This window comes from Anarrhichthys ocellatus, unplaced genomic scaffold (assembly GCF_004355925.1).
Source record: "Anarrhichthys ocellatus isolate YVR2014 unplaced genomic scaffold, GSC_Weel_1.0 scaffold130, whole genome shotgun sequence".
NCBI lineage: Eukaryota > Metazoa > Chordata > Actinopteri > Perciformes > Anarhichadidae > Anarrhichthys > Anarrhichthys ocellatus.
Window position 1 is genome coordinate 494,960 of NW_022280160.1, and position 11,916 is coordinate 506,875.

General features: G+C 47.1%; 1 protein-coding gene across 1 annotated transcript in view; it reads right to left on the bottom strand.

Moving 5' to 3' along the window:
* Positions 1-11,916, bottom strand: part of LOC116399814 (titin-like) — a 118,281-nt gene that overhangs the window by 14,610 nt on the left and 91,755 nt on the right. Inside the window, 16 exon segments of the mRNA XM_031877234.1 lie at positions 43-324; positions 581-883; positions 1,004-1,309; positions 1,499-1,798; positions 1,903-2,193; positions 2,432-2,737; positions 2,825-3,127; positions 3,302-5,368; positions 5,477-5,776; positions 5,883-6,167; positions 6,309-6,602; positions 6,772-8,535; positions 8,644-8,949; positions 9,039-9,341; positions 9,586-9,891; positions 11,548-11,835. Coding sequence (XP_031733094.1) covers positions 43-324; positions 581-883; positions 1,004-1,309; positions 1,499-1,798; positions 1,903-2,193; positions 2,432-2,737; positions 2,825-3,127; positions 3,302-5,368; positions 5,477-5,776; positions 5,883-6,167; positions 6,309-6,602; positions 6,772-8,535; positions 8,644-8,949; positions 9,039-9,341; positions 9,586-9,891; positions 11,548-11,835 — 8,004 coding nt within the window.

Sequence of the window (11,916 nt, forward strand, 5' to 3'; positions counted from 1 at the left end):
GTAATATGACAATTCTGTTCGGTGACATCTTCATTAACTTACCATAGACCTTGACCAGAATGTTGACTTCCTGTTTCCCGGCAGAATTCTCGGCTACCAGCGTGTACTTGCCAGCATCGTAGCGGTGGACCCTATCGATGATGAGCGTGGTAGATGTGGTGGTGACATCAATGAAGCCTCTGTTGTGGAGTTCAACACCAGGTTTGCTCCAAGTGATGGCGGGAGCGGGACGACCAGTAACGTTTACGAACAGGCGGAGGGATCCACCAGCGCGCAGACAGATGGTCTTCTTCAGGTCATCGTGGAGCTCAAAGTCAGGAGTTTCTGTGTGAAAAGGGAATAATTAATATATGGCAATATAAATGTTAACACACCATGACAGACATAATAATATTTACTTTATTGGAAGAAGAAAAGTCAAGACTAAAACCAAATTTAAACCTGGTGTGCATGTGGATTTTGTATGTGATTTTTGATTAAAATGTTAAGTCATAGGTAGCTAGTATAAAGGGACATATATTTCATATCTCATCTCTTTCTCTATAAAGGTATCAGATATTTGCTTGTCCAGATTCCTTACCAATTCTCTCTACTGGCTCAGTCTCAGCACATGGTTCACTGAAGTCTCCTGTGCCGTTGATGTTGATACCGGCCACTCTGAAGCAATACTTCTTGCCTGCAGAAAGTCCGGTCACCACGTACTCTGCAGCATGTAAAGTCTTCTCATGGGCCTTCTTCCATTCCTCTGCTCCGGCTTCCTGCATCTCCAGGATGTAGCCCATCACATCAGCTCCTCCGTCATCCACGGGCCGGGACCAGGCCAGGCTGATACTGTCGGCGTGAGTGTCGGTGATACGAGGGATGGAAGGAGGAGCAGGGGTGCCTGAGAGGACAGCATACAGGAATGAGGATCAATAGATCTGTGACATCTAAAAGGATCTACTGATGTGTTTATAGACATTGTTACCCATTAGTCATGTTACAAAAGACAAACTGGACTTACATGTTGGCACTCTGCAGACGATGTACAGAGAAACCTCGCTGGGTTCGCTCTCTCCGGCCTTATTGATGGCCGTCACTCTGAACTGGTAGATGTTGCCTTCAGTCAAACCGGACACCTTCAGCATGGTGTCCAGGAAAGCTCCGTCTCTGTTCACCTTCACCCAGTGGGCACTCTTTCTCTCGCGCCTCTCCACCAGGTAGTGGATCAGCGGGCTGCCTCCATCGCTCTCTGGCTTCAGCCACTCGATGGTGGCAAAGTCCTCTCCTGACACCAGGATCTCTGGAGTGCCAGGAGGAGTTGGCACAGCTGGAGGGCAGGAAAGGTGTTTGAAGTGTTAGAAGTTATGAGAATTTAATTTGTTGTTTTATCTTTAAGTCAAATAGTTTGCGAGTAGGTTTTCTCTCAGGGGTTTTGTCTTGCTTTCATCTTAGTGGGATCCTTGTTTAAAGATAAAAGAGCAGTTTTTTTTGAATATTATCAACAATAATCACTTACTGAAAGTGTTTCTGGCTACCATGGCCTCGGACTGCAGGTGGACTCCAGCTCCGTATTTGTTGACTCCCCGGACTCTGAACAGGTACTCTGTGTTCTTGAACAGTCCTGTGATGTTGCAGGTGAGCTCTTTGCACTCGACATGCATGATGACCCAGTTGAGTCTGTTGGTGTCTCGCCTCTCTACGATAAAGTGGGAGATCTCGTCACCGCCATCCTCGAGAGGAGGCTTCCAGCTCAGTGTGCACGACTCCTCTGTGATCTTGCTGACCTCAATGCAGCCTTCACATACTCCAGGGGTGTCTGGAAAAAACAAAAAGGTGTGCTCATTGTAATACTCTTAAGATAACTATGACAAACTAATAAGTGTAATCTGCAATGCTGAAAAACAAAGCTCTCTCTCTTACCAAGCACTTTGACGTTAACCTCAGCAGTCTTGGTTCCGCTTACGTTCCTGACCGTGAGGATGTACTTTCCAGTGTCATCTCTGTCACAGAACTTGATGATGGCCATGGCCTTGGTGGAGGTGTACTGCAGGTGGTACTTTTCACACAGCTCCAGATCCCTGCTGCCCTTTGACCAGGAAGCCTTGGGGTCCGGCCTGCCTCCCACAGCAGCGTCCAGAACCAGGTCTGAACCAGCTCTGACCCTGACGGTTTCAGTCAGGAGTTTGCTGTCCAGCTGGGCCTTTGGAGGCTCTGTTGGGTGGAAAAGGAACATGATCATGAAGCAATTTTTGATAAGATAGGACTCCTTTTCTGGGACTGTAATAAATGCACATTGAATTCATTCTACAGGTTTAAGCCTTAAGGTGTTGCTCACGCTAACTTAGCAGGGCACATTAGACTATTTCATCTTAATGTTATTGTTTCATTAAATACTTTTCATTGTGATGTATTGATGGTATTGTATCACAATCCCAGATGCAGATCTTACCGAAGTCGGTCTTGCACTGCACAGAGCCAGTGGACTGCGAGGAGATGCTGAAGACCTGGTTGGCATTCTTGGCGATGACTCTGAACTCATAGGGCTCTCCTTCTCCCAGGGCGGTAACGGTGTAGAAAGTGTCCACCACATTGGTGTAGTTACACTTGAGCCAGCGGCCTTCACCCGTCAAAGTGTACGGCTTACGCTCAATGATGTAGCCCACAATCGGACTACCACCATTGTTGAGTGGAGCCGACCATTTGAGGGACACAGTACTTCTTGTAACATTTGTGACTTCTGGCTTACTTGGTGAATCTAAAAAAACAGATCAGACATGATGGATTTATGGAGTATTACCTAAAAAGTCACTGGATAGCTAGATCCTAAACTGTCAAAACTTACCAACTGGGTTTTGAGCAACTGCTCCCTTGGAGGCCTCGCTGGCTTTGCTTAGTCCAGCACTGTTCATGGCATACACCCTGAACTGGTACTCTAGGCCTTCAACTAGGCCTTCCATCTTGCAGTAGCAGTCAAAGCAAGGGATCTTGTTCTCCCTCACCCACAGGATATTGTTCCTCTCCTTCTTCTCGATCCAGTAGCCTGTCACCTTGCTTCCGCCATCATGGTAGGGCTCCTCCCATTTTATGGTCATTGTGTTAGCAGTGACATTGAAGACTGAAGGCCTTGTTGGAGGGCCAGGAGGTGCTGTGATAAAAAACGAGATTTTGTCATTATGTCACAGTCATCTTAAGGCCAGCCTGATTCAGTAGAATACTTTTTCACAGATATTAACAGTCTAAGAAATGCTTAAAAAGTAAATCTGTTCTTAAAATGAAAAGTTACATTTGTGAATAGGTTTGTTTGGGGAGTAGTACTTACTGAAAGGATGCTCTGCAACAATAGTCTCAGACTCAGTGTGCTTGCTGACACCAAATCTATTCTCAGCAGAGACCCTGAATGTGTACTGCATGTACTTGGTCAAGTGACTGACATCGAGAGATGTGCGCCTAATGCTGGAGTTGATCAGCTGCCAGGCGGTGGAGCCAGACTCTCGCTTCTCCAGGATGTAGTTGGTGATTCCAGTGCCACCATCATCCTCTGGTGCTTGCCAGTTAATGACACAGGACTCAGAGGTGATGGATGAGATTTCGATGGGTCCGGTTGGAGGACTGGGTCTACCTGTGACAATAACTTCAATAGTGAACGTCCTGGTTCCAGCCACGTTCTCCAGAGTCAGGTAGTATTTACCACCATCTCCTCTCATCGCCTCCTTGAGTGAGATGCTGGTTCTGTCCTTAGTTGTTTGGATGGAGACTCTGTCTGAGTTCTTTAGCCTCATCTCTTCCAGCTTCCAGGTGACCTTCGGAGCAGGTCTACCAGTAATGGGAACATCAATGATGAAGGTTCTGCCAGAATTACATGTGATGAGCTGGTTGGTAATCTCACTGAGGTCAGCAGCAGGTTCAATATGAGGCTCTTTGACTAGCACAGGTGCCAGAGTTTCTCTGGGTGTGCTGGAACCCGATTCATTTTTGGCCTTCACACGGAAGTCATACTCATCACCCTTGTTGAGCTTTTCAACCACATAGGTGAGATTATTGGTGTTGCCAACCATTACCCATTTGTCTGCACCCTTTGGCTTAGCCTCAATGATGTAACACTGAATGCGGCTGCCACCATCATGCTCTGGTTTCAGCCAGCCCAGGACAACAGAGCTGTCTGTGGTATCCAGGATGTCCATTCTCTTTGGTGATGCTGGCTCTGCGGTGGCAATGACAGGCTCAGTGAGCTCAAATGCCTCACCCACACCGTTCTGGTTCTCGGCTGAGACCCTGAAGAAGTATGGCACTCCCTCCAGCAGGTCCTGGATCTTCAGGATATGTTGCTTGCATTTGCCACCAGACTGCTGCCATGTGCGACGGCTAGCCTCGCGCCTCTCAACAATATAGTGATGGATTCGTGCTCCACCGTCATTGAGAGAAGGCTCCCAGATAACTGTGACCGAGCCTCTGGACACCTCCTTCAAGGCAACAGCTTGTGGAGGTCCAGGAGTGTCCAAAACCTTTACAGTGAATGTAATGGCCTTGCTGCCACTAGCGTTCTCCAGGTTAACAGTGTATTTGCCTGTATCATTTCTTGAACAGTTTTCAATGCTTAAAGAACTGTATCCATCTGTAGTTGTGACCTCTGACATGACGCCCAGCTTGCCTTCTTCCTTCACCCATGTGGCATTGGGAATTGGCTTTCCTCTGAAGTGGATGCCCAAGCACACTGAGCCTCCAGGCTTGACAATGTATGTCTGCTTGAAGGTGGCGTCAATATCCACCTGTGGTGGTGTTAGCCTGTCTACAGCCTGAGCAGGCTCTGGAATCTCCTTGTCATCGCCTCTACCCACATGGTTTACAGCTGCAACACGTAACTTGTACTCAGCTCCTGTCTGTAGACCAGTCACCGTGTAATTTGTTTCTGCCACCAGCTCCTCATTTACTCTCTTCCATTCGGTCTCTTCTCCCTTCACCATTTCAATAATGTAGCCCATGATCTCCATGCCTCCGTCCTCAGCTGGCCTGGACCATTCCAGGCTGATGGAGGTGTTGGTGGAGTCGGACACACAGACCACAGATGGAGCACAAGGAATATCCTTTGGCTCGGAAGCTTTGATAGGTATAGAGATGCTGCTAGGAGCTCCAGCACCAGCATCGTTCACGGCCATGACACGGAACTCGTATTCCATATCCTCTGTCAGGTGGAGCACCTTGTGAGCACATTCGACGATGGGCTTCTTGGTAGTCACCTTGTAGAATCGGACAGTCTTCTTTTCCCGTTTCTCCAGGAGGTAATGCTGAATGGGGTTTCCTCCATCAGATGTCGGAGGAGTCCACGACAGTGTGATGCTCTCTCCTGTCGTTTCAGTAGCATCAGGAGTGCCTGGAGCATCAGGAGTAGCTGAGGGAACATTTTTGATAGATTAGTTCAATATTTGAAAAATATAGAAAACTAAAAATATAATATTACATTTTAAAACAAGAACAGCTTTTCCAACTTCCCACTTACTGTATTGCATCTGTGCAATGACTGGGCTGGACTCCAAAGGTCTGCCAACTCCAAACTTGTTAACAGCAGAGGCCCTGAACTGGTACTCATTGGTCTTGATGAGCTTGGTTACATTGAAATTGCACTCTGTACATTCGTCAGACACCAAAGACCAAGAAATCTTGGCAGTCTCACGCCTCTCAATGATGTAATGCGTAATCTCTGAGCAGCCGTCATTCTCCGGTGGGTTCCAAGTCAGAGTGCATTTACCCTCTGAGATGTTGCTGAAAGTCATGGGTCCCACCGGCTCCCCAGGTGTGTCTGTATCACATGGGAGTGTGAGATTGAAGTTAGAACATGAATAAGTAAATAAAGCGGTGTACAACTGCAATATATTATAAAGAGTATAAATGTCAAAATTGCGTACCTTGGACTTGAACAAGGATATTCTCCTTCCGGCTTCCAGATCCGTTGGTAGCCTCCACAGTGTAGTGGCCACGGTGTGTACGATCAGCGTCCCTGACAAACAGGGTGCTGGATCCAGCTTCATTGATGATGTCCATCATCCTTTTGGTGACCTCCACACCGTCTCTGAACCAGACGACCTTGGGAACAGGGCGTCCGGTGATGGTCGCCTTCAGCCTGATTTTATCTCCTGCCTTCACCGTCAAACCCTCAAAGTACTCTGGGCCAAACTCAATGTTAGGAGTAGCTAGTTTAAAGGATAAAGGAATGGAATTAGTACAGTACTTAGTTTAAAACTTGACAACTCAATGTTGAATTACAAAGAAAAGATGAAGAACACATTCAAGCTGCTAATATTACAGTCATCCTCCAAGTTCTTTTTACTCACCGTTCTCACTTCTGACCACAATCAAGCCAGAGGAGTTGGAGGGAGGACTGACGACACCGATTGAATTTCTGGCAGTCACTCTGAACTCGTAGCGTTCATTTGTTGCCAACCCAGTGACGGTGTACAGGCAGTCATGTACATCAGACAAGTTGGCCTTGAACCAGCGTCCATGTCCTTGGCGTTTCTCAAGGCTGTAGCTGGTAATCTTGCTACCACCATCACGTTTGGGGGCATCCCATTTCAGTGTCACTGAGTCACTTGTCACGTCAGTGTAGTCGGGCTGACCAGGAGGATCTGGAAGACATCAGATGAATCTTTGAATTTATTTTTGTTAAAGTGCTGTCATTCTAGTCCAATTCATGAACAGAAATTATTTTGCTGAACTTGCCATTATTCCAATATTCTGCATGTTAGAAGTCTAAAAAATAAACAAAATAATGTAATGGTCTAAATCTGCACTCACCAACAGGACTGACAGCCATGATTGGCTTGCTCTCATCACTCATCCGGCTGAAGCCAGAGTCGTTCTGGGCGTAGACTCTGAAGGAGTACTCAAGACCTTCAATGAGCTCCAAGATTCTGAAATCCGTTTCTTTGATCAGCATAGTGTTTACCTTTTGCCACATGATGCTATTCTTTTCCCTCTTCTCCACATGGAAGCCCTGGATGGGGGTACCGCCATCATAAATGGGCTGCTCCCACTGGATGGTCATGCCATCGTTGGTGACGTTGTATACAACAGGCTTGCCTGGTGGGCCTGGAGGCCTGAACTGGTGCTTGGCAATGACTATCTGGGATACAAGAGGCTCGCTGACACCGTATCTGTTCTCAGCACTCACTCTGAACTGGTACTGGACACCCTTGATCAGGTTGGGGACCTTGAACTGAGTATCCACTACACTGGAGCAGGCCATCTTCCAGTCAGACTTGGAGGTGTCACGCTTCTCTACAGCGTAGCAGGTGATGTCTCCACCACCGTCGTCATTGGGTTCATCCCAGGAGATCATGATGCTCTCAGCTCTCACTTCATCCAGGCGGATGGGTCCAACAGGCTTTGATGGAGGTCCAAGTGTGATGACATGGATGTGGACTGATTTCCTATTGACTTTATTGTCAAGGGTCAGAGTGTATCTACCCTCATTCTCCTTTGTTACATTCTTAATCATTAGAGTGGCTTTGTTTTCTGTCTTCTTGAAGCGGATTATGTCACTCTCCTTCAGAGGCAGGTTGTCCTTCAGCCACAGGATAGAAGGTTTGGGTTTACCTACATATGGCAGCTCGATGTGCACATTGTGACCCAGACGAACATTGATACGGCCACCTGGGTACTCTGCGAGGCTTGCCTCAGGTGTGATAATGTAGTCAATAACCTTGATAGGCCCAATCTCAATGAAGTCACCCCGTCCCTTGTCATTCCTGGCAGCAATTCTGAAGAACACGTCTGAGTGCTCCTTGAGTTTCTTGACTTCAAACTCACACTGTCTGCTGATTCCTTCCATTGACCAGTCCTGGTCCTTCAGCTTCTGCTCAATGACGTAGTCAGAGATGATGCTGCCGCCATCGTAATCAGGCTTCAGCCACTGCAGAGTGACGGAGGTCTTTGATGAATCCTTCATAGAAACCTCCTTCACTGGTCCTGGAGTCTCTGTGGCCTTCACAGGGTCAAGTGTTTCACATGGATCACCAACACCATTCTCATTTTCTGCTAACACGCGGAAGAAGAAGGATGTCTTCTCTGAGAGGTCTTCAATGGTGTATGTTGTGTCCGTGCATTTGCTTGCCACTGCAGAGTAGGATCTCTTGGAGGAGTCCCTCTTCTCAACAATGTAGTGTGTGATCTCAGCACCGCCGTCGAGAAGTGGAGGCTCCCAGCATAGAGTGACCTGTCCACGGGTCACGTCCTTCAGGACCAGGTTCCTGCACTGAGCTGGAGTATCCTGGACCTTCATGGACAGGGTTAGCGACTTTGGCTCTCCGACGCCATTCTCGAGCTTCACTTTGTACTTTCCGGTGTCCAGCTTGGTCACCTCACGCATCACAAGAACTGTGGTGGTGTCTGAGTGGTGGAACTCGTATTTGGGGTCACGGTCAATGCATTCTTCTCCCTTACTCCAGGAAGCAGTGGGAGCAGGTCTGCCCTTCAGGGGAACAGACAGCTCCACGTCCTTGCCAGCCTTCACAATATAGTGAGTTCTCATGGCCACATCCGAGTCGATCTGGGCCTCCTCTGTGAAAATCATGAATACACATCGTCACACAGGGACTATTATATTTGAGCAACGTAAAAACGAACTAGACATATATGTTACATACTGAACACTAATTAATAATTTACCCAGGATATCCTTAGCTTGAATGGGCTCCGTCATCTCCAGAGGCTCTCCGTGGCCAGCACAGTTGACAGCAGAGACTCTGAAGAAGTAGTTGACATCTGGTTTTAAGTCGTGAACTGTGTATTCTGTTGTCTTGACCTCTCCCTTGGAGGTTATCATAGCCCATTCTTTCTCTCCCTCTACAAGCTTCTCCACCATGTAGCTGGTGACCTCACTGCCTCCATCCCATTCTGGCTGGGACCAGCCCAAGGTGATGGATGTCTTGGTGGAGTCCACCACCTTCAGCTTGCAAGGCTCATCTGGTGGATCTGTAAGCAGAATGTATTTGCTTAGTGGGAGTGTTCTGTATTTATCTCTCTTGTTATGGTTGGAAATCTGTGAATGTTGGACCACTTACCAACTGGGTCAGCAGCCTTGTAGTAGTCTGACGTATCAGAGAACGGTCCCTCTCCGGCCCTGTTAATGGCACAGATGCGATATTGGTACTCGTTTCCTTCTGTCAGATGGTAGACCGTCTGTTTGATGCCAGTGACAGGGTCTTTGTAAACTCTGATCCAGCGCAAGCTCTTCTTGTCGCGTCTCTCCAGGTAGTAGCCCGTCACGGTGCTACCTCCGTCTACACCTGGTTTGTCCCATTCTACCACCATGGTGGTCTTGGTTGTGGTATTCACCTCAGGAGTACGAGGCTGTCCAGGAGTTACTATAGAAATGTATAACAAACATGTATGAAATGATAACATAAGTAACAATCTTTTTTTCTCATGAAATCAAAGAATTTGGAAAAAGACAATAGATCAGTTCTGCAGAAAAATGTATTTAGTTTATATAGAGTGTTACCGAAACAGGAAAACAGGAAAACTGTAGACACTCAATCATAAAATCTCCTCTGACTTCACACTCACATCAACAATCAAATTCACAGCATCCTACAGCCCAAAACTTACCAAAGGCGTTCTTAGCGATGACAGGCTCCGACACCAGTGGCTCTCCAACTCCGTACTTATTAACGCCCATTACGCGGAACACATACTCGTTTCCACGCATTAGCTTGTTGACGGAGGCATATGTCTGCTCGTGTTGGTCAGAGATTGTCGACCAGACCACTCGGCTGGTTTCACGCCTCTCAACAATGTAGTGGGTCACCTTGAAACCTCCCTGGTCAGACTCAGGCACAGGCTGCCAGCTGAAGGTTATCCTGTCTGCCGTGATGGAGTTGAATATAATGGTGCCGGCTGGGGGTCCAGGTTTGTCTAAGGGGGGTAAAAAAAAGTTAGTGTATATGATCATAAAATACAGGAATTACATCTTGTCAAAAAAGAGGGTTGAGATCCCAGGAAAGCTGCCTTAAATGAAGGAATACAGTTCGATATGAAAGTAGGATAAAGGGACACAAAGCATATAATGAGTAAGGATGAAATCACAGTAATCTTTTTAAAGCAAGTATGTATAACAGAAGGATAATGAAGTGATTTAACAATTGTAACTGATAATAATAATGTATGTGTAACTGAGTAAAAAGTGAAGTCTGTGTGTGGGTGGAAAGAGCTGATGTAAGCAGGGTGGGGACCTAAAAGGACGAGATCATAACAGATGTTGGGGTGATGTCCGAACATGTCCATGGCTGTAACCTGACACACGCTCGAAAATGAAGGAAGTGAGAGTATCCACACACAGACAGTTTGGGTGTTGTTCACAGCACACTCACATAATCAATGATGTCATGTAAATCACATGCCGAGGGAAGGAGTGTTGGGGAGGAGGGAGGAGAGGGAGCTCCAAGATTATAAAAAGAAAGACTTGCAGATAGCAAGACGGGATTCAACGCGGGAGCCACCCAAGTGCTCCACGGAGAAAACACTGGACCTCGCTCAACAACCGCATCGGAGGACTTCGTCTCTGTTCACGGAAAGAAGACAGCCGTTCCAGGACAAAGATTGAAAGACGGAGATTTTCCTCTCCCCCCTGTTTGACATTAACAACCGGACAACAGATAGACGCAGCCGCCCTAAAGACTTTGTACTGAGTCTGAGAGAGCGCTGAACGGACTTCGTTGGCCTTGCAGGAGGAGCTGAAGGTTCGGCCGGACCTGCAGCTCCTGAAAACCCCAAAAGGACTTTTTATTACATCGTGAATCCAGCTCCACCGAGCCGCCTCGGCATCGACAATTAATGAGTATAACCTGAGAAGAAATTGTAACCTGATTGAATCAAGTATAGTATTATTTTATGTGAGCTGTAGCTGTGCCCCTGCTAATATATACTGCAATAAATATCTAATCTGCATTTAAAGTAAAGTTCTCAAGAGCATTCATTTGCTGAGGTAGTAGAAGTTCCTCATGGTAGTAAAAGGTTAAAGCTATTGTATGTTAACAACAAGAGTTCTTAATGGTTATCCTAGTGACCGGTCCACTTAACAGTCCCTTACGGTTTTAGTTATAATCCTAGCCGTTAAAACCTAACCTGGCAATTTACCAAGAGCCCGGATCCAAAAGAGGAAAGCTGCCACAACTGACGCGACTAGGTAGAAGCGCCTGGCCAGGGTGGCCCCTCGGCCGAGTGCATGTTACCAGTGGAAGCAGGGTAGACGTCAGGAGTAACGGTAGTTAGCAGAAGCCAGGCGAGTTTCCTCGACAGAACACCAGCTCGACAATCTTTTAATAGAGAGCTGAGTCAGTAGGTAGCCCCGTATCGGGCCAGAGAACCCCCGGATCTAACACGTGGCGCCCGAACAGGGACTCGACGGAAAAGGAGTACGTTGAGTCCAAGAAGAAGAATCCTGGCGGCCGAGAGAGGCGGCCGTTCATGTACGAAGGACCCGAGGAGGAGAGACTTGGGTAGGACGTAATTAAATTGGATATGTACAGAATTATGGAAATAAGAAAAGGTGAGGCAAGAATTTGTAAATACCTAGGATTTCAATCCTAATGGTTGCAGATGCTGAGCCCAGAACATTCTTGATCTTGACCTCATATGAGCCCGTGTCAAAGCGAGCTGCATCCTTGATCAGCACAGCAGAAGAGTCGGTGGTGCTTTCAATAGACAGGGTAGAAGTTGCTATCAGCTCCTTTCCGTCCTTGAGCCACTCAATGGTTGGCAGAGGCTTGGCGATGATTCCGACTTTAAGCTTAACTGAAGCTCCAGCCTTGAACTGAACCACATCCAGATACTCCGGAGGAAGGTCAATAGCAGGGGCACCTGTGGGACACAAGATTATCAATATAAATAATGTACATATTAATCCAACAAATCAAATAAGACATGCAAACACCTAAATCA